Raw genomic sequence first — 23,190 nt, forward strand, 5'->3', positions numbered from 1 at the left:
CTGTGCCATCTTGGCTCCTTCTAAGTCTTCTATATCCTTACTGATTTTCTGCCTGCTTGTTTTGTCAATTATTGAGAGAGGGGTGTTGAATTTCAGGGCATACTTGTGGATTTGCCTGTTTTTTTCCTTTCAATTCCATCAGTTCTTGCTGCATGTATTTTGACACTCTGTTAGTAAGTTGTCTTGCCAATGGGTTTCAGCCCCAGGCAAGTTCACTATGGATTCAATGTGACCAAAGAAAATGACAGCAAACGTTCTTTGGGGTGAAAGGGTTTATTACCCTGCTTGTTCTCCCAGCAGTAGGTCGAGCACTAGCGTCTCTGCCTCCACCCAGAGCAATGGGCTGAGCTCTCTGTATAGTGCAATTATAGCTTATTGCTTCAGGGTGTGGAAGCGGCAGCCCAGCAACAGGCCAGTTACATCATCAGGTGTAGTGAGTTCAGTGAGGATCCTGGCCATAGGAATCCCAACTTCCGCACATAAGTACATAAATGCTTATAACTGATACATCCTCTTGATGGACTGGTCTTTTATTGTTGTAAAATGATGCTCTTAGTCCCTAGGCTTCCCCTCCCTGCACTGTGGTCTGGAAGCTCTCTCAAGGCAGTAAGCTGGGCGTCGTCAGTGCCCTCACCTCTCTTGTGTCCCATCGCTCAGGGAGCATTTTCCTTTGTTGTCTTATGTCCAGTGTCTTGAAAACCAGTTTCATATATTTTATGTTTTTTGGATGTTTCAGTTGGTGAGAGGGAAGGGAAACCTGGTCCCTGTTACTCCATCTTGGCCAGAACCAGGACCAAATGATCACTTTAAAAAAAATACAGTTTTGTGTATAAACTAAAAAACACTGAATTGTACACTTTAAAAGGGTGACTTGTCATCAAGAATATTGCTTGGCCCATAGTAGGTCCTCAATAAGTGTTTATGGAATAAATGAATATATAAGCTCTAAACAATATATGTGCCATCACAGGTTTGATGTGCTAGCTGTATTATTTGCTAACTCACATTAAAATAAACATGTATAACCATTAAAATTAAAAACATGCATTTTTAAAAATCATCTCATGCATCACCCATTCAAATATATATCACACTTTAAGATACACTGAGTTAAAGTAATAAAAACGGTTTCTTTGCTGCAGGACTTAAAAGAACTTCAGTATACAAACATATATTGGAAGTATATTGGCAGGATATATTGTCTTTAGGGTTTCCTAAAGGACTGTTTTTACACATTCTAGGCTATTTCCAATATTGCATAAAATGTTGCATTATGCAAGTAAGAGAATAACACCATACCTGGTACATAGTTGGAGCTCAATAAATATTATTTCTCTCTGTAGCCATATTGACGTCTCTAACCTTTTTAAAAGTAACTTTGGGTATTAGATTAGCTTATGAGGAAAAAATGTTTTCCTCAAGGGTGGTTTTCTGGGAAGATTTTGTGATAACATTTCTAACAGCAGTGGCAGGGAGACAGGAAGCATGGCCATGGCATCACTTTGTAAGCATGCATTTGCAAAGCTGTGTTCAGAAGCTCCTGGGCTCCCCTCAGGTGCCACACTTTTAATCCTGCCCCGAGAATCAGGCCTGATTTAGGACTGCCCACCCAGGCCTGCCTCAGGAGTAGATTCTAGATTCCCAGATTAGCCCATTTCCCCACTCATTTAGGTTTTATATGAAGAAAAGGAAGGCTTAAAACATTACAGTTAAATAGCAATTAGTCTGGCATTTTAAAAAGATGCCCCATGTTTTCAGATCTTTAGTCAAAGGCTGGTTGTGTTTGGGCTAGAGCTTAAGTCCCACCCCTTCTGGAGCTGACGTCTTGTGGGCTCGTCCCTGGGATGGACAGAACTTTCCCCGCATCCAGGCTTGCCATCTGCCTCCCTGGGGGCAACACCATTCCAGGGGAGGTGCTAATCCTGGGATGCTTTCCAAGTGCTCTGAGCTCTGGAGTTTCTCTCCAAAATTCAGAAAGAGGAAGAACGTGGCAGCTTAATAATGATGATAATAAAGAGGAGGAGGAGAAGTATGACAATAATGATATTTATTGGGCAATTCCTGTGTGGAAGGCTCCTGCTGAGCCATTTTGCATAGGCTCCCTTTCAATCCTTACAAACACAGTTGTGGTAGTGTCTGTTATCTCCATACAGCAAAAGCTCAGAGAGATTCACACAGCTGGCAATGGCTTGAACTCTCCTTTGTCTCTGCTGTCTCAGCCTGGTCAGGTAGGAAAATCCTCTCCTGTGCCTCTGGGAATGGGGTTGAAATCCCGGGAGAAGGTGGTGTGGCCTGGATCAGCAGGATCAACAGACACACTCGCTGGCCCTTCTTGCTCGGTGCCCACGCCCTTCAGAAGGCCAGGGGCTCACAGTTCTGATACAAATCTCAGATCAGAGATTCATAGGCCTGCTCAGGAAGCTTCTGGGGTTTCCACACTGAGGATTCTCCAAGGCTGCCTGCTTACTAAAAACCTGTTGCTTGTCTTCTTTCGAGGGATCTCATTGCCCTGGTCTTCCTAGGATCTAAGAGACAGGCCAGAGCTAATGCGAGGAGCCAGCAGCCAGGCGCTCCAGTGACTGTGGGAGCCCAGGCTTTGGAGCAAGCCTGCTCTGAGTTTTTGCCCACAAGGCTGGGACCCTTGTCTCACCTCCCATTGTTAAGGGCCCAGCTCTAGGAGCCTCTCCTCCTCTCCATCCTGGCCCACTTCTCTGCTGTGGGGTTGCATTGGTGCCTCCATCTCCCAGCTCTCTGGCTTCTCTTCTGTTCCCTGCCTCTGGACTGCAACCTGCCCTGACTTTTGGCTGTGTGACACTCTGCATCCCAGGTCTCCAGCTTCAGCAATCAGGAAGAGCTTAGAGTCCTGGGGTTCTGTGTTTGTTTTTGTTTTGCTTATTGTGGTAAAATAGAAAACTTTCTGTCTTAACCATTTTTAACTGTACAGTTCTGTGGCATTGAGTGCATTCACATTGTTCTGCAACCATCACCATCCATCTCCTGAATTTTTTCACCTCTTCCAACTTGAACTGTGTAACCCTTAAACAATAATTCCCATTCTTCCACCTCCAGCCCCTGGTAAACACCATTCTACTTTCTGTCTCTATGATTTTGACTATTCATACCTCATGTAAGTGGAATCATACGGTATTTGTCCTTTTGTGTCTGGTGTTTTCTCATTTAACAGTGTCTTCAAGGTCCATCATGTTATTATAATGTGTATCAGAATTCCATTCCTTTTTAAAACTGAATAGTATTCCACAGTGTGGATATACCACATTTTGCTGATCCATTCATCTGGCAGAGAACATTTGGGTTTCTACCTTCTGGCTGCTGGGAATAATGCCGCTGTGAACATGGGGGTACAGAGAGCTGTTTCAGTGCCTGCTTTCTCTCTCTTGTTTGGTCTTGAAGTTCTTGTTTGCCTATCTTTTCTGGTAGACTGGGGCCAGGAGGCTCCTGAGCTCTGTGGTGTCAGCCTTTTATTTACTCTACACCTGAGGAAGCTGCCATGCAGATGGAGACATGACTTGCCTACGGTCAGACCCAGCTATAGAGGCAGAGCCAGGCTAAGGCCTCTTGCCTCTGCCACGCACGTCTCCCACCCCGTCATGCTGCCTCCTCCTTTGGCCCAAGCCCCAGGCCTGCAGAGTAGGATGTTGAACACATCTGTCCACTCACAGACAGGTTTTCTGGGCCCATGTGGCTCCCAGCCCGACCTCTGCCCCACCAGCCTCCAGAACCTTGCATCTTTCTTCAATCAAGAGAAAGCAGTGGGCCCTGAGTCTTCTGACGCCCTTCCCACCGAGGCTCTTGGGCCAGTCCTGGGGCCACTCTGCCCCCTGTGTCCTCAGTAAGGGTTTGGTCTTTGCAAAGAGCGAAGGCCTGGCTCTCCTGCACCTCAGAAGCTGGGCTGTTTCCACCCCAGCTTCTGCCCGATACTGACATAAGTGCTGCTGTCTTCTCTGAGGGGCCTGGACCTGGCTCCTCACACACCCCCGTCTGCTCTTGGATCCACATTCTTCCCCGGAAGACGGAGGGCGGAGGACACTGGAAGGGCAGGGAAAGTAAAGGAACGTTACTGAGTTTTGTTTTGCACTGAGGGCTTTACTTGGTGGGCCAGTTTCAGAGCAGGCCCGTCGCCATGGCCCCCCAGCTAACAGTGGAGTTCAGGCAGAGCTGCCAGTCTGTCCTCCCACCCTCCCTTGTCATACCAGCAGGGATGGGGGAGGAATTTCTTTTTCTTAATGAGGGAATATGGCTGCTGGCCTGAGATGATGAAATCTAGCCTTCAGGCCTCTGCCTGACCCTATAACCTGGTTCCTTCAGCTGTTACTGCTTGAATGCCTTCAATACCATGGAGCTCACTCATCTCCAGGCACTAGGGGCAGTGCTTGCTGGTCGAAAGCCCCTCCTGACAGGTTGCCAGATCTGCTTCCCAAAAGCTCTTCCACTGTTGCTCCTTCTGTGCACACAGCAACATCAGCAGGCACTGCCAACCAGATTTCCTTGTGCTCAGGGCTTTACAGGGATTGTTTTATTTCATTCTTGTAACAATTCTGGTAAAATGAGATGAGCATCTCCACTTTTCAGGTGGGCATAGCAGCTCCTCAGCCAGTTTGCACTGTGCCACTGTACTGGTTGATGAAATGGTGAAATACTTCCGCACCATTGGAAAATCGCTGCTGCTCTAGCCCCAGGGGTTCTCCTCCTAGACACCCTCACGTCCTCTCCAGCGCCTGACCTCTGATGGGTCAGGTCTCGGCAGGTGAGGGAACTAAGACTCAGAGAAGGAAAGTAACATGCCCAAGGTCACAAAGCTGATCAGAGCTCCATTCCCTCTGACCCCAAAGCAGGCAGTCTTAGCTGCACTCTGTGCTCCACCTTGCCCCTCCCCCCCCCCCCGGCCAGCCTGGGAGGTGAGGTGCCCCCACCCGTCAGTGAGCTCCGAGAGGCTGAGCGGTGACAGTGTGTGCAGCCCTCCTCCTCCGGAGTCACGGCACCGCCTGGGGGCATCCAAGCTTGTCAGCACCCCAAGCCCCAGGTGCTTTTCCCCTTACATTGCTGACAGTTGGGTCCTCTACTCCTGCCATTAACTGGGAATTTTACCCTGATTTCTGAACTTCTTGTTGGTCTCTGTTAGATGCAACCAGTTGGGCTGAGTGTACCAGCCCGGCTGACAAGTTTGAGGTCTCACCCGACTGCCTGTGTGTTGGGTGGTTCTACCAGCTCCAGGCCCCAGAGTAGCTGCTGTCAGCCTGTTGTCGCTGTGCCCCATGTCTGAGTGACTAGGTTTTTCTTTCCTTTGGGCACAGAGAACGTCTGGACCAAGACTGTGCACCCTCACCGGTGGGGTCTGTGTCCCAAATGGGATTGTTGCTCACAGTTGTTGCAAAGAATAACTAAAATGGTACAAATTGTAAGCACCTCAGGGAGGGAGAGGGTGTCCTTTGCCCACCATTGTATCTCTTGCTTGCCTGGAGCTGGCACCTACTAGGTGCTAAGTTATTGTTTATTGGGTGAATGAGGGAATAAGATACCTTGTGAGGGGCTTGGTATGTAGTAAACTTCAGTAAGTGCTGTGTGGCTGTGACCTAACCTTATGTTGGTGGAAAGAATAGGATCTATCACACATACAGATGAGGGGCCACCAACACGTGTGCATCTGGGGAGGTCCAGGAGTAAGGCTTGAACCCCTGACTTGGAGCCACCAGTGATGTGTGAATTGGCCCCTGACTCCTATGTATGTGGGCGAGCTCACTAATTCATTCAGTAAATACTTCTGGGTACCTGCTGTGTGCCTGGCTCTCTTTTAGTTCTGAGGAAGCAGCAGTTGGCAGTCAAGTCCCTGCCCTCAAGGAGCTTATGTTAGAATGGGGAAGGCAGAGCATGAACAGATATGTAATGTGTTGGGTGGTGATGAATGCTGTGACAGAGAATAAGGCAATGTAAAGGAAACAGGTGGTGAGGGGACTGCTGTCTTAGGTGGACTGGTCGGGAAAGGCCTTCCTCCTAAGGTGATGTTGGAGCAGAGACCTGAAGGAGAAAACTGTGTCTCGACCTGGGGAAGAGAATTACAGTCGGAGTATCAAGTGCAAAGGCCCTGAGGCAGGGGTGCTTGGCCTGTTTGGAGAGTAGCCAGCACGCAAAGCAAGTGAGGGAGAGGCTAATAGGAGAGGTCATAGAGCTGGCAGGGCACTGATCTCATATGACTTTGTAGGGGAAGAAGAAGCCATTGGAAGGTTTTGAGCAGGGTTCTGAGACATGTTGTGACTGAAGTTTTAAAAGGTGCAGAGAACAGAACATAGGAGAACCAGGGCAGAGTCAGGGAGACCAATTAAGAGGCTCCTCATAGTGAAGGAGGCAGTGAGAAGAAGGTAGGTTCTGGCTGTATTTTGAAGGAAACGACAGGATTTGTTGATGGAGGATATGGGATGGGATTAGGTGGAGAGGGAAGACTCGTTGGCCTGTGCAGCTGGTAGAATAGCGTTATTCATCAAGATTAGGAAGACTGGTGAAAAGCCAGTTTGGGGGAAAATCAAGAGCCTGATTTTGGACATTGTTAAATCGGAGACACCTTTCACAGATCCAGATAGAAGCCAAACGGGCAGCTGAGTGTCTGAGTCTGGAGTAAGGGGAGACGTGTAGGCTGGAGATGGACATTTGGGAGTCGCTGTGCAAGCCGTGGTTGGGAGATCACCAAGGGAGTGAATACGGCTAGAGAAGGGCTCCCAGGACTGAGCGTGGGGACCCACCAATGCTTAGAGGGTGGGGCGCCGAGGCGACAGAGCAGGACCAGTCACTGCGATGGAAGCACTGAAGAGAGGGTAACATCTCAAGGCCAACTGAGGAAGGCTCTTCAAAATGGAAGGAGCCGTCAGCTGCCCCAAATGCTGGGGAGGGGCCCAGTGGGATGAGGACCGAGATGCATGTGCCCGTTCAATTTAGTGACATGGAGGTCACTGGTGTGTGGTCACTGAGAAGGTCAGTCCTGGTACAGTGATTGGGAATGAAAGTCTGATTATAGTGGGTTCAAGGGAGAGTGTAGGAGGGGAAGAGCAGGCAGTGAGAATAGATGAGTCAGAGTGTGGTTGTGAAGAGGAATCGAGAAATGGACAGTAGCTGGAAGGAGATGTGAGGTCAAGGGGTGGGGTTTTTATTTTACATGTTTAAGATGAGAGTAATTGTATATATATATATAAAAACATAGATAGCATGCTTACAGACAGATGGGAGTGAACCAACAGAGCAATGGATGATGCAGTAGGGGAAGGGGACAAGAGCGGTGATGTCCTTGCCTAGGGGGCAGGGTCAGGGCCCAGGTGGAGAGGACAGCCTGGAACGAGTAGGGCCGGGTCATCTGTGGAAGTGAGAAGGCAGGCAGAGGGCAGGCAGAGCATTCCCTGTTGCAGAGAAAGGGAGATGGGCTTTTTTCCTCATATAATTTTTACACGTGCAAAACCTGCCCTGTTAAAATAAAATATACGATTTATGGTTTTTAGGATGTACGCAAAGGTGTGCCATCAGAAATTGCTGATTGAGTCACAAATCAATAATCACTGAAATCACCACTAATCCTCAACATTTTCATCACCACCCCCCACCAAACTCATGCCCACTAGCCATCACTCTCCATTCTCCCTGCCCCATAGGCCCTGAAACCACTGATCTACTTTCTGTCTTTACTAAGTTGCCTGTCTGGACATTTCTTATAAATGGAATCATATGATACATGACCCTTTGCAACTGGCTCCTTTCACACAGCAGAGGGTTTTCAAGGTTCATCATATTGCAGCATATGCCAGAATTTCATTCCTCTTTCCGTGTGATAATATTCTAGTATGTGGATATACCACACTTTGCTTATCCATTCACCAGTCCATGGCCATTTGGGTCATCCACTTTGGGGCCAATATGAATAATGCTGCTGTGAACAGCCCTCTAGGGCTCCACCACCCCATGGTGCGGAGCTGAGCCAGACCTGGAGGAACTGATGATATGCACTAGGAAGGGTTCACAGAGGTCAGGGCCTGGGGCCCACAGGAGGAGGCAGATGGCAGCGTGCTGCAGGGCCGCTGGGATAGCCACTAGAGAGGATGTTCCAGCCAGAGGCCATGGCTTGGGCAAAGGCTGGGAATGGAGACACAACCGGCTGGTTCTGGGTGGTCAGACCACACCCTCTGGTTGAAGGAAAAAGACTGGAGGGGCTGGGGCAGCGGGCCCCTGAGAAGCAAGTGCCCTCCTTCCCAGCGTGTGCCTTGAGCAGATCCCTGTAACTCCTTGGGTTTCACTTTCCTCATCTATACGAGGGAAATAGTAGTACCCTCTTTCCAAATCGGTGAAGAGGACAGAGGACCTGTGTGTAAAGCCCCAGCACAGGGCTTGCTGCCAGTAGACACATGGGTGGGTCTACTTCTAGCCGAAGAGCTCAGACTGTACACTGGGCTACAGGCCAATGTCAGAGCCCCCAGACTCCAAGCCAGGGTTGCCTTCCCTCTGGAAGCCCTGAAGGAGGAAGAGGAGGGGAAGGGAGATTGGTGGGGAAAGCTCAGCGGGGACCCAGGCTGCTGCCCCCTCCACAATGGCTGCCCACCCGCCTGGGCCCCAAGCCACACCAGCATGTGGCTTCTGAAGTCCACACAATCCAAGAAGTACACACACAGAGGCAGAACACCTCTTTCCCCACACTAACACTTTCTGTCCTAGGAGCCCTCCTACCTTCATGGCATCAGGCATGCAGAATGCAGGCAGAATCACAGTTTCTTAAAAACATAGCTGTGTGTTATCTTTTTCCTCCACCAGGAAGTCCTGGAGGCAGAACTGCTGATAGAGTCCCCCGCAACCGAGCATTTCGAGCCCCTGCCCTGCTTGGCTGCTGCTGCCCTCTTGCGGCCCAGGTTTGCAATTTCCAAGGGGCCCTGAACAACTCTCTCCACTTGGCACGGCTCCCTTTGCTCTGTGTCCTCAGCGTCCTCAGCGTCTCCCCATCCTTTCCTCTCCTTCTCCACATGCCTGCCTTTGCTTAGGCCCTGGTCCTCTCAGCTCAGGCGCTTCCTCCGTCTCTTCACAGGTCCACCTCCTCCAGGCCCCTCCCTTTTTGGCTGCCAAGCTCACCCTCTGTGCATCTCTTCCTTCTGTGAACTTTTAACAGCCCCAGTGCCCACCAAGTTCAAGCATTTTAGTTAAGGATCCAAGGTCCCCCACCTCTGGACTCCCTGTGCCCTCTCATCGCCTGTTCACCATCACGGACCTTCCACCCTAGCACACCAGCCTTCTCACTGCCCTCTTTCCAGCCTCCAGGCCCTTGCTCATGCTATTTCTCTGCCTGGAAGGCCTTTCTTCAGGTCCTAACTTTCTAATGTCAAATTCTATCCTTCCTTCAAGTGCAGGAGAAATGCCCCTCTTTGCTAAAACCTTCCATTATCCTTCTCAGCCAAGGGACCCCACTTTTCTAGATCTCTTGATAGTATGTATCACTTTCTGTTCTATGTTGTCCTGTGTATCATTTTCTGTCCAGTATTATTTTTCTTCAAGTATCAGCCCAACTAGCCTTTAAGTACCTTGATATCGAGGTACTCATATTCTTTTTTTTATTAGTGTATTTGATATATAATCTTATGTTGGTTTCAAATACACAACACAGTGGTTCAACAGTTTCCATATTATTAAATCCTCACCCCCTCTAGTGCGGTTACTGTCTCAATATTGTAAGATGTTACAGAATCATTGACTATATTCTCCATGCTGTACTACCATCCCTGTGACCAATTTATATTGTGATTGCAAATTATTGTGCCCCTTTATTCCCTTCACCCTCCCTCTCCCCCTGCTCCAACTCCTCCTCCTTGGTAACCACTAGTCCCTTCTCAGTGTTTGAGTCTACTGCTATTTTGTTCCTTCTGTTTTGCTTTACTTTTTTTTTTTAAGAGAGCAAGGCAGAGGCTTTTATTTATAGATAAAGTGAGAGGACAGAGCTCCTTGCTCAGGCCAGGAGGGGACAAGAGAGCCCCAGGGTGGTGTGTTGTTGTAGAGGTTTTATAGGCCTTTGAGAGACAAAGGGCTAAGGATGTACACCTGCTAAGTGGTCCCAGAATGTTTACCTTTGAAGAAACACTAAGTTTCTTATTAGTCTTCCTGGTTATTTACAAGAATTTCACTGCTCTGATTTCCTCCCAGGATAGCAGCTTCCTGGTCTGGAAGCATATCACTTAAGGAGGCCTGCTTTGCTCCCAAGGTGGGCTGAGTTATTGTCTATTTGTTAAGAAACTTACTTTTGAACTAATTGGGGTTTTGGGGATTTTTTTTTTATATATATATTTTTCTTTGGGTATGATTAATATACAATCACATGAGCAACATTGTGGTTACTAGATTCCCTCCATTATCAAGTCCCCACCACATACCCCATTAGAGCCACTGTCCATCAGCATAGTAAGATGCTATAGAGTCACTGCTTGTCTTCCTCTGTGTTATATTGCCTTCCCTGTATCGCCCCCCTACATTATGTCTGCTAATTGTAATACCCCTTTCTCCCCCTTATCCCTCCCTTCCCACCCATCCTCCCCAGTCCCTTTCCCTTTGGTAACCATTAGTCCATTCTTGGATTCTGTGAGTCTGCTGCTGTTTTGTTCCTTCAGTTTTTGCTTTTAACTAATTGGGTTTTAAAATGCAATCTAATTTTCAAGATGGAATCCTTCCTGTTCTTACTATGTTGTTTTGGACTTGCTTGCTACATTGTCCAGGTTGCAAATCATTTGTTTAGGGCTGGAGGAAGAAAAGTAGCACCTGGGTAGAGTCAGAAAAACAAGCTGAGCCCCCAGCAGGATACAGCAAATCTCACAATGGATTGTCTTGCTTTGTTTTTCTCCGGAGGCCCTCACCCTACTCTGTCTAAGCCACGGTCCATGTCTCATTCCCCCCTCTACAGATGGAGATCCTAGCTGCTGCTAGGGAAAGGGGGCAATGACTGCTCTGGCTGCTTCATGCTGAGAGGGGGTGCATAAAGGGTGCAGCTAGGTCTCCATCACTGGTCAGTCAAGAGGGCCTCAGAAGATGGGCACTTCTATCTTGGGTTCTATTTCCATCACCATTTGCAGTTTCATGCTTAAAAGAATTTAGAAAACCAGCTCCATATCATAGTAGTTCATGGGACTTCTGGGCCTGACATAGCTTGGACTTGCCTTTGGAGGTCCTGGAGTGAATCAGAGATGTTTTGTGAATAATTTGGAATGTATACACAGCACTCAACTGTAATTATAGCACAGGTTCCACCCTGTGCTGCTGTTAAGATGTCTAGTGCCATTCTATTTTGTATAACTTCTTAGCGCATTAGTTTAAAGTTAGTATTAAGGCCTTTTGAGTAAAATTGGTTAAGATTTGATATGCCAAATCACATCTTCTAAACCAAGAGATGGTATAAAAATGGAGGCTAGGTGATCACACCAATGAAAAGCACTCCTAGTCCATCCATCCGAAGGCTTGGGAAGTTTGCAGGGTGTGGGATGTTCTTAATATCCTTCAACCAAGAAGTTTAGTTACTACACTTAAGTTCACTTGTTCTTAACAACCATGCTAAATTATTTACAAAATCTTCACTAAACATGACAAAGCCAAGCCTCTCTTTAAGCATTCTTTTCCTTTGAAAGATTAAGTCAGGCTGTATTGCAAGAAGATAAATGTCTCAGTACAAACTTCATTTACACTACACAGGAGAAAGTGGCACAGTCCCAAGAGGACTGCTTCAAATGAGGAGCAGGGGAACTTTTCCTAAGGCCAATGATAAAATTCAGACAGGCTGCCATGGACAGTCATGAAGGGGAGGTGGTGGTTCTATACTCTCAAACACCAGTTTCTGCCACTACTTGCAAATTTTCCTACTAGTCACCCACTGTAAGAAATCTGACCTGTGAGACAAAGAGGTTGGGGTCATCTGTGACTCTCACATAGGCAGCAGCCTAGCCAGAGGTTCACTCAGCACTATCGGGTCAATAGGCTGGAGCTGAGATCCAAGGACCACTGTCTACCAGTCCAGTCTGCCCTCGGAGTCTGCAGATTAGGAGAGGAAAGTAGGAAACAGACTCAGCCACTCCCCGACATTCCTGTCCGGAGGCCAGGGATCAAGGAGCAGCGGGCACCAGGAAGTGGTGTTTCATCCAAGACAAGACTGGCAGCCAACGCTAATCGTCTTTTAAGTGGCTAATGGGTACCCAGACACATTTTTATAAGATAGAAAGTACAGCATTTAGTCAATAATAATAGCGAAGCATAGATCTACCTTGTGGTGGTGAACATTGGGTTCTGTGAACTTAATCAAGTTAGAGGCACACATAGAGCATGAAAAGAAAGTAAAGAGCACCCCTGCCTCACTCAGAGGCCAGGGCGGCCTGAAGAAGCAGCTTGGAAGTCAGAGCCAGAGAGACAGAGAGAGTCACTCCTCATGGACACCCAGTCGGGCTGTCAGGGTCTGATTCCAGACATGCGGCCCTTTGAGAAGCCGCTGAAGTGTGGCCTCAGCCTAGACTCTCACAGGTGCCCACGGCCTTCCTCAGTCCCTCGCATCCAAGGAGATGCCTCTGAAAGGGAATCCTGGCCTCCACTCAGGTGATGTTCCCGGCTCCCAAGGGAGGTGGGGGATCCACTGAGGGACACGCAGGGTACCTGTTGCTCGAGACTTTGAGAATGGCAGCCGGGCTAGTCCCATTTAAGTGGCTGATGAGAGCCCGACGTTGTGTGCCATAGACGGCTCCCTTCCACAAGGACAGTGAAAAAAAAAGGCAGGCTTGGATGCTGATACTCACCTCCGAAGTTATCCTGGACGAGCCCCCAAAGATGATGCCTGGGCTCTTGTTCACAGAGCCGAAGAATGAACTTCGCAAACACTCAAGGTAGGAGAGCTAAGGGGAGGCTTTTATTTATAGAGAAAACAAGAGGACAGAGCTCCTGGCTCAGGCCAGGAGGGGACAAGAGAGCCCCCTGTTTTGCTTTGTTTTTATATTCCACAAATAAGTGAAATCATATGGTGTTTGTCTTTCTGCACCTGGCTTATTTCACTGAGCATAATGCCCTCTAGCTCCATCCATGCTGTTGTAAATGGATTTATTTTCTTCTTATGGCTGAATAACATTCCATTGTGTGTATGTACCACATCTTTATCCATTCATCTATTGATGGACACTCAGGTTGCTTTCATATTTGGCTATTGCAAGTACTGCGGCAATAAACATAGGGATACATCTGTCTTTTCAAATCCGGGCTTTTTTTTTCTTCAGGTAAACTCCTAGAAGTGGAATTTCTGGGTCAAATGGTATTTCTATTTTTCGCTTTTTTGAGGAACCTCCATACTGCTTTCCATAGTGGCTGCACCAGTTGACATTCCCACCAGCAGTCTAGGAGGGTTCCCATTTCTCCTCATCCTCTCCAGCATTTATTTATTGTCTTTTGGATAGTGGCCATCCTAACTGGTGTAAAGTGATATCTCACTGTGGTTTTATTTCGCATTTCCCTGATGATTAGCAGTATGGAGAGGATGCTCATGTTCTTTAGCAACCCAAAGTACCAAGCAGAGTGGTTGGCACTGACTGGATGCTCAGAAAATAAATGGCAAGGTGATAACTGAATGCACCTCTCACATGCAGGCCGCTTCTGTCCCCCAAAGGTGGGGTGGGCCTGGTAGTTACCACACACCCACATGCTACCCTATCTAGCTTGTTATTAGGATTATTCTAGGCTCTTACACTGAGCTGGGAAGTTCTAAATTTTCTATGCTCTGGAGCAATTTGCAAAGAACACGCATAGCTTTCTGCCATTTTTTAGGTAGATTTTGTCTCTTTCATTTCATTGCTAATTGGCCTATTTTTACATGTTTTCTTGAACCAGTTTTGTTCATTTATATTTTCTTAAATCATCCATTTCATTGAGAATTAAAAATGTATTGCTATAAAACTGTATGTAGTTTTCTTTCATAATTAAATATGTCTCTAGATCCATAGTCATAGGCCTTTTTTCATTCCAAATGCTATTGGTCTTTTTCCTCTGATAAGAATTGCTAAAGGTTTTTTTTTTAATTGGTCCTTTCAAAGAATCAGCTTTTGATTTTTTTATATCAATTAGTTTTTCCTTTCTCCCATTTTCTTAATTTCTGCTTTCATTATGATTTCTTCTTTCTTTGGTTTTATTTTAGTTTTCCTTTTCTAGCCTCTCAGTTTAAATGCTTAATGTTCTGTCTTGTTTTCTGACGTGCTTTTGAAGCTATAATTTTCCTCTGAGTACTACACTGGCCTCAAACCAGAGGTTTTGTTATTGTTCATTGTCATTCACTTCTAAATTATAATTTCTGCTTTGATTTTCTCTATAACTAGAGAGTTGTAGAGCAGTATAGCTTTGTATATTTTTTTAATTAAGGTATCATTGATATATACTCTTATAAAGGTTTCACATGAAAAACATTGTACTTACTACAGTCACCCATATTATCAAGTCCCTCCCACACCCCATTACAGTCACTGTCCATCAATGTAGTAAGATGCCATAGAGTCACTGCTTGTTTTCTCTGTGCTACACGTTTTTGCTGTGACACCCCAACACCTTGTGTGCCAATCATAATACCCCTTAATCCCCTTCTCCCTCCCTCCCTTCACACCCTCCCCCGCCCCTCCCCTTTGGTAACCACTAGTCCTTTCTTGGTGTCTGTGAGTATGCTGCTGTTTTGTTCCTTCAGTTTTGCTTCGTTGTTGTACTCCACAAATGAGGGAACTTGTCTTTCTCTGCCTGGCTTATTTTACTGAGCATAATACCCTCCAGATCCATCTGTGTTGTTACAAATGGTAGGATTTATTTTCTTCTTATGGCTGAATAATATTCCATTGTATATATGAACCACATCTTCTTTATCCACTCATCTATGGATTGACACTTAGGTTGCTGCCATTTCTTGGCAATTGTAAATAGTGCTGCGATAAACATAGGGGAGCATATGTCTTTTTGAATCTGAGATCTTGTTTTCTTTGGGTAAATTCCTAGGAGTAGAATTATTGGGTCAAATTGTATTTCTATTTTTTGTTTTTTGAGGAACCTCCATATTGATTTCCACAATGGTTGAACTAATTTACATTCCCGCCAACAGTGTAGGAGGGTTCCCCTTTCTCCACATCCTCTCCAGTATTTGTTGTTCCTTGTCTTTTGGATGTTGGCCATCCTAACTGGTGTGAAGTGATATCTCACTGTGGTTTTAATTTGCATTTCCCTGGTAATTAGCAATGTGGAGCATCTTTTCATGTGCCTGTTGGCCATCTGAATTTCTTCTTTGGAGAAGTGTATGTTCATATCCTCCACCTTGCTTTTTGGGTGTTGAAGCGTTTGAGTTCTTTATATATTTTGGATGTTAACCCCTTCTCAGATATGTCATTTACAAATATATTCTCCCATAGTGTAGGATGCTTTTTTGTTCTACTCATGGTGTCCTTTGCTGTATAGAAGCTTTTTAGTTTGATATAGTCCCATTTGTTCATTTTTGCTTTTGTTTGCCTTGCCTGAGGAGATGTGTTCAGGAAAAAGTTGCTCATACTTATATTCAAGAGAGTTTTGCCTATTTTTTCTTCTAAGAGTTTTATGATTTAATGACTTATATTCAGGTCTTTGATCCATTTCGAGTTTACCTTTGTGTATGGGGTTAAAGAATAATCCAGTTTCATTCTCTTGCATGTAGCTGTCCAGTTTTGCCAACACCAGCTGTTGAAGAGGCTGTCATTTCCCCATTGTATATCCATGGCTCCTTTATCATATATTAATTGACGTTTATGCTTCGGTTTATATCAGGGCTCTCTAGTCTGTTCCATTGGTCTATTGGTCTGTTCTTGTGCCAGTACCAAATTGTCTTGATTACTGTGGCTTTGTGGTAGAGCTTAGTCAGGGAGTGTAATCCTTTCAGGATTGCTTTGGCTATTCAGGGTCTTTTGTGGTTCCATATGAATTTTTGAACTATTTGTTCCAGTTCATTGAAGAGTGCTGTTGGTATTTTGATAGGGATTGCATTGAATCTGTAGATTGCTTTAGGCAGGATGGTCATTTTGACAATATTAATTCTTCCTATCCATGAGTATGGGATGTATTTCCATTAATTGGTGTCTTCTTTAATTTCTCTCATTAGTGTCTCATAGTTTTCAGGGTATAGGTCTTTCACCTCCTTGGTTGGGTTTATTCCTAGGTATTTTTTTCTTTTAGATGCAATTGTAAATGGAATTATTTTCCTGATTTCTCTTTCTGCTAGTTCATCATTAGTATATAGGAATGCAACAGATTTCTGTGTATTAATTTTGTATCCTGCAACTTTGCTGAATTCAGTTATTAGTTCTAGTAGATTTGCGGTGGATTCTTTTAGGTTTTTTTATGTACAGTATCATGTCATCTGCAAACAGTGACAGTTTAACTTCTTCCTTCCCAGTCTGGATGCCTTTTATTTCTTTGTGTTGTCTGATTGCCATGGCTAGGACCTCCAGTATTATGCTGAATAAAACTGGGGAGAATGGGCATCCTTGTCTTGTTCCCAATCGTAAAGCAAAAACTTTCAGCTTTTTGCTGTTAAATATGATGTTGGCTGTGGGTTTGTCATATATGATCTTTATTATGTTGAGGTACTTGCTCTCTACACCCATTTTGTTGAGAGTTTTTATCATGTAGCTTTTTACATTTTCAAGTGGATAGTTTCTTTTATACTTACTTGTGTTGCTATTAATTTCTGATCTTACTTCACTTAGGCAAAACATGGCCCATATGACTTCTACTTTCAGGAATTTGTTGAAATTTTTATTTATGTCTTACCATATGGCCAATTTTTGTGCCTATTTCATGTGCAGTTGAGCCTATTTATTTACTATTTGAATATAAAGTTGGTTCTCTCCATCTCTCAGATTAAGTTTTTAAATTGTATTATTTAATGACATTATTATGTTTGGGGGCTACTTGTTCTGTCTCTAAGAGAGAGGCCTGGTCATTTCTCCCACCCTGATTATGGGATTTGTTAATTCCTGCTGTTTTTAAAATTCAGCTTTTATACCTGCATATTTTTAGACAACATTCTTATGTGCTTATGATTCTTGTATTTTCTCCGCTGTAAGTGCCCTGGCTTGTCTGGTTTAATGTGGTGGCCTTGCCATCTGTTTTGTGGATGCAGGCGGCTGACATATCCACTTTCATCCTTCCACTCTTCATTCTCTCTGTGCCATTTGTTCTATATGTGTCTTTTGTAGTAGCAGACAAGTGGATGTTGCATTGAGTATCTGCTTTTCGAAGGTGAATTTAGCCCATTTGCATTTACTGTCATTAATCATAGATTTATTTCTGCCGTCTTATTCCATGTCTATCTTTTTAACTTTCTTACTTTTGTATAATGTATTTTTGTTGGATGGGTCCCATTTACTTTGTTCTGGTTTTTTTCTCCTCTGATGACTAGGAATTTTGATTTTTATTTCTAGTGGTTATTCCATATGCATATGTGTGTCTATACTTATACTTTTTATCAACATCTGGGTGCAATCAGTATCCAACCTCTTCCCAAATGAGGCAAGAACTTTAGCAGTAACTTACTCTTCCCCAGAGCCTATCTTCACATATGGATCATAGATTCTAGTTCTAGAACATATGGATCTTCACATATGAATCATAGATCTAGATCATTGCTTTTCTTCAAGTTGTATAACAATATTTATTTGAATGTAACTCTTAGTTTTGCAATTTCCTTTGCTTAACATTATTTATTATACTACTCATCTTTTTCCTTCATGGACCTATTTTTCACTTTGTTGTACTGTATCATCCAAGAATTCTTTTAGAAAGCATGGAGAATATCATCTGTAAGACCACCAATGTCTGAAGTTTTTTTGTAATGTCTGAATATTTTTCCTTCATGGAGGGTCCATTTTCATTTTTGCCTCTCTGTTAGAATTTTTTTAAAATTCTGAATGATATATTTAAAAATATCTTAGGTCTCTAGTTTTGGTTTTGGGCAATATACATGCTCAAGATCTATGGCTATATTAATTACAATACTACCTGAATGTGTTCAGCTGTTTAACTCAGGCCTTCCCATCCCCTCTTCAGCCAAATCCATGCCATTTTCTTCTGTTTTGTTGCTTGCTGTTCTAAGTTGGGTTTATTTAGGAAAAAAGACTCATTTCCTCTGAGTGAAGGGGCAGTCTTCATACCCCGTCCCTGGCAAATATCAAGGAAACTGCCTCAGTTTCCCCATGGGTCCTCAGCTGTAGATCCTGTTTTCTCAGCCCCTTTACTTCATATCCAGATCAAATAATTCTAGGGTGTCAGAGCTCGAAGGTCGTGAGGGTCCTGGGACCCTGGCCCTCGTTTCACACACGAGGAGACCGAGGCCCACAGAAATAATCAGTAGCCTTGAAGTGCTGCCGTGAGGAGCACATCTCAGGTCCCTGCGTGTACTCAGGAGATGCGCGGGGATGACGGCTGTGGGGACAAGGTCGCTTTCTCGAGCACTGTCTCCAGGTGTCTGCCAAGGGGCTGTGGTTTCCTGGGTGTCCTGGACACCTCGTGCTGTAGCTTCCCTGCTGTCCACACTGGCAGCTCCCACATGTGTATCTCATGGCTCGCTTCCCAGTTCCTGACTCTAAATGCCTATTTGAAGTCCCACATAGGTAACAGAGTCAAAACCTGAGCCCCATAAACCCTGTTTTCCGCCCAGTCTTCCTCACCGCGGCATATGACACCACTATTCATTTGGCTCAGGCCCTAAAGGCTGTTGTCCTCACTGCCCTACTCTCTCATCCCCCACACCCCACAGCTTTCCCCAAAAAGCTGTGCTCCTGATGTCCCTGTCTTAGAAAGTGGCCTGAATCCAGTTACCTCTCAAAGCTTCTGCCCCCACCCAGCCTGGGCTTGGCCCTCCCTCGCGGCCTGCCTGGGGCTCTGCATGACCTCCTAACTGGAGCCCTTGCTTCCACTCCTGCTCTGGGTTTTCCCAGCAACCAGGGTACATTTTTCAGTTGTCCTCCACATCATGCCACTCTGTTGACCAAACTCTGCAGTGGCCCCGTCTTGCTTAGAATGAAGGAAGCCTTGCCCTGGTGCACCCCCACTCGTCGTGCTCCCTCTGCCCAGAACGCTCCTCCCCGAGGCCCCATGGCTTCCTCCTTGCCTCGTTCAGTCACGACTCAAACATCTCCTCCTTCCCTGTCCAGAACGACCCCAGCTTCTGCCGGTTACCTCCAGCTGGCTATATTGTTCTTCATAATATGTAGTCATCCCCACCTGAAATTATCTTACCCATTCATGTGTGCATCTGTCTCCTGACTAGATTATAAGTTCATGAGAACAAGGATTTTTGCCTCATTCACCCTGCGTCCGCAGTGCCTAGGACACTGCCTGGCACACAGTAGGCTCTCAAAAATGTGTAGACTTCACATTCATTTATTCATTCAGCTGCTATTGAGTACTGTTTGTGCCAGGCTATAAGTAAACACAGACCAGGTCCCTGCCCCTGGAAGCTGACTGTTCAACTGGCACCTGTGAAATGGACAAGGAGAACTGAGTGCCATGAAAGGTGCACACAGGGGTGGGAGAGGTCACGGGGGCTCAGGCAGCAGGACAGCGAGCCAGAATCAGCTCACCAAGACAGGGAGAGGCGCCCAGGCCCGGAGGTGGGAGAGAGCGCCCCAGGGGAGGATAACAGGCTCGCAGCAGGTGCTCCCACAGGGCTCCTTTGTGCCAGGTACCCTCTAAGGACCCTAGTGTGTTAATTCAAAACAACCCCGAGGATCCCCATTTTGGGAAATGGAGGCACAGAGAAGTGAGATTGACCAGGGCTGCCCTCTAGGAATGAGGAGCCAGACTTCGTCCAGAATCAGGCTCAGAATCTGTGGCCGTCTGCTCCACCCACTCCAGGGAAAGGGAAAGTTGGGACTGCTCAGAGAGTAGAGTGAGCCGAGAAAATGGGGAGAGGTAGACGGTGAGTGGGGGCTTGCAGGATGTTGAAGGGGTCAGACGTCATGACCCCCATAGGGCTTCAGCAGGGCCTGAAGGGGTCAGGCTTGTGCATCTAAAGGGAGACCTCCTAGCTGTGGCTCTGACCTCTCTGAAACATGCAGGGGGTGGGCATCTGATCTCAGCAGGAAGGAAGCTGAAGGGGAGTAGACTTCCGGACCCCGTGGGGTGCGGGTAGTGAGATAGGAGGGAGGGGCTGGGGCAGAGCCTCTGCCACGATGGCCCCTAGCCTCCTTACCGCTGCTTTGCCTCCGACCCCAGCTCCCCTTCCCATCACCCTGAAAATGGCCCCATCCTAGGAGGCAAGTGACCCTGGCTCCTTTCCGCGCAGGGACTGAGGACCTTTCCTGACCTGGGATTGCCTCCTCCGGGCTCCCCCTGGCAGGTCCTGGGGCTCTTCTCCCTAAGGTCTGCAAGGTAGAGGCATGGTTTCTATTTCACAGAGGAGGAAACCGAGGCTCAGAGAGTTAGCAACTTCTCCAAGAACCTGTAAGGGCTGCAGCTGGGATCCAGGCCCAGCTGTGGGAACTCCAGAGGGATTTTGTATCAGAGTTGCTCGGTGACTCATGAGGCTTTCTGGAGACATTGGCTAAGGCCCAGGCAGCACTGTGGATTGGAACCAGTGGGTCCCCATGAGCCCATGAGAGCCTCACAGCGGGAGGTGGCTGCGGCCCTGCTGGGTCCCTCACAGTGTTGCCCAGGGAGCTCATGCGGCCTCTTGCAGGGGCAGCAGCAGCAGGTGGGTTTGCAGGCCGCAGGGCCTCCAGGGTGGGTGGTGAGAGCTCCTGAATTCCCACCCACCCCAGTTCTGGACACAGCCGGCCAAGAGGAGTTCAGTGCCATGCGGGAGCAGTACATGCGCACCGGGGACGGCTTCCTCATCGTCTTCTCCGTCACAGACAAGGCGAGCTTCGAGCACGTGGACCGCTTCCACCAGCTCATCCTGCGCGTCAAGGACAGGTGAGGGCCGCTGGGCCAGACCTCCCGGCTCCGGGCTCAGCAGCCTCTGTCTGTCTCTCAGATTTTCAGGGGAGGCTGTGTAGCAGAGGGGCAGAGCTGCGTTCAGACCTTGGTCCCTCTGACTCCTACGCTAGTTGTGTCAGTGGGGCCAAACTGCCTCCAAGCCTCAGGGGGTCAGTCCTCCGCCAGTCCTCCTAAACTGTACCTACTGATGAGTCAGGAACCAGAGGAAACATCTCTGTTTTTCAGCTCCAATTTGCCCAAATTTTATTAAATTCAAAGAAAGAGTGAATTTTCAGTCTGCTATACATTGTAATTGGTTAAAGCACATTTGACTATGAGATTTATAAGCCCCTTTCATTAAAGGCTCATTTTTTCCTTAGCATTACATGAAGTAATATTAAGCCCAATCGGTCTTTTCAATTAATTGGGTCCTACACAATGTAAAGAAAGTAAAAGGAGAAACTAATGGGAAGACAGCAAGCTTTGAACAAATCTCAGTGAATTGGGAAAAATCCAGTTATTCCAAAGGTAAAGTGTTAATGACTTAACAGCTTTACCAGGAAAAGGGCTACACACACACACACACACAGTTCTCCAAGAGATAAGTGTGAGTTAAGCCCCTGAATATAGGAATCTCAAAAGAGAAAGCATAAATGACTCAGATGTAGGAATATAGTCAATCTTTTTGCTAATCCTAGGGAAAATATAAAGTACTGTTTTCACCAAATTATAGTTTTTTTACATGAAAATGTCCAATGATGCCAAAGATGCTGCAAGACTGCCATTTTGTCCATGTTTGGACAGCAGTTTGGCCACATATGTTGGCAGGAATCTTTAAGGCAGACGTGCCTCATGATCCCACCTTCCTCTCCTGGGAGCCACCCTGACGTGGCAGCTGCCATTCACCGAGTGCCAGCTGTGTGCCAGCCCCTGGCTCTGGTGCTCTTCACAAGCCACTGCTGGTGGCCGCAGCAGCTCTGCGAGGTTGGCAGGCGGCAGAGAGATGGGAGGAAGCAGGGCTGGGAACCCAGCCTGATGCAGCAACCCCGTGGCTCCGTCACTGCCAGGCCTGAGCCAGGCATCCCGGAGGGCCCCTTGCTCTCCTTGCAGCAAGCCCCAGGCGTCAAACCAAGACAGCCAGCAGGCCCCAGGCTCCTTTCCCCTGCCTGGAGGCGTGGAGGGAGGGGGCGCTTCAGTCTGTCCCAAGCCAAGTGGGAGGCCCCTGGGCTGTGTCCTGCCTGGGGTGGCTGCTTCGCCTTTGCTGGGGTGGGGGTGAGGGGAAGATGGCAAAACCTCAGAGCTGCCCTTCCTTTATTTCTCAGAGAGTCATTCCCGATGATCCTCGTGGCCAACAAAGTTGATTTGATGCATTTGAGGAAAATCACCAGGGATCAAGGAAAAGAAATGGCGACCAAACACAATGTAGGTCGTGTGTGTGTGTGTGTGTGTGTGTCGGGACTCAGGGGACATATAACAGTTGATGTCCCATCATCCCAGCAGTCCCATCTGTGTCACAGAACTCGGGCCCCTGAGGTGGTGGGCTGGCTCCCACAGAGGCTTCACGGGCAGATGAAATGGAGACAGTCTCTGAAACAAGGCAGCAGAGCAGAGCGCCCTCTTGCCAGTCGCTCTCTGCTGTGGGGAGCAGGTACCCTCACAGTGGCTGGCAGCCGTGGTTTTGACCACCTCCTGGCCGCCATGCTGCAGACTCACCTCTGGGCAGTGCAGCACGGGCTCCCGCCCATCTCTGAGCCAGCCACCTGATTATGCTCCGGACACCCCAGCAGCTGCTGCTCCTCATGCCCTGCTCTGTGCCAGGATCGCACAGGGGGAGCATTTAGTCCTCACAACCGAATGTTGAGGTTGAGGTAATTATCTCCATCTTACAAGTGGTCAAGCTGAGGCTGGCCCTGGCCGCACAGTGATAGGGCAGGAGTGCCGGGGGGACATCTACACAAGTGAATGGCAGCAGATATCTTGGGGTTTGGGTTTTGGTTGTTTTTTTTTTTCAGTTCACTGTGATGCCCCTCTGCCCTCTAAATGGTGCTGGCTGGAGCCGCGGGGCTTCCTCCCACCCCTCCCCGGCACTGGTCCGCCCGAGCCGTAGCCTCACGGGTCAGGTCTGTAGAAGTCCCCCTCTGCTGGGCAGTCTGCCGGGCTCAGGCCGTGAGCAGGGAGATGAGCTCGGGGCTGCTGCGCTGACCCAGACTCACGTCAGTGCGGACCCGT

General features: G+C 47.2%; 1 protein-coding gene across 2 annotated transcripts in view; it reads left to right on the forward strand.

Moving 5' to 3' along the window:
- Positions 1-23,190, forward strand: part of MRAS (muscle RAS oncogene homolog) — a 59,695-nt gene that overhangs the window by 31,324 nt on the left and 5,181 nt on the right. The window contains exons 1-3 of one of the 2 annotated variants that reach the window (XM_036991857.2): positions 20,281-20,300; positions 20,805-20,958; positions 22,284-22,383. In XM_036991857.2, the coding sequence (XP_036847752.1) occupies positions 20,840-20,958; positions 22,284-22,383 (219 nt within the window). In that variant the 5' untranslated portion in view covers positions 20,281-20,300; positions 20,805-20,839. Of the gene's footprint in view, positions 1-20,280; positions 20,301-20,804; positions 20,959-22,283; positions 22,384-23,190 lie in introns of those variants that run through there. The other variant, XM_036991856.2, reaches the window with a different exon arrangement.

This window comes from Manis javanica, chromosome 3 (assembly GCF_040802235.1).
Source record: "Manis javanica isolate MJ-LG chromosome 3, MJ_LKY, whole genome shotgun sequence".
NCBI classification, from domain to species: domain Eukaryota; kingdom Metazoa; phylum Chordata; class Mammalia; order Pholidota; family Manidae; genus Manis; species Manis javanica.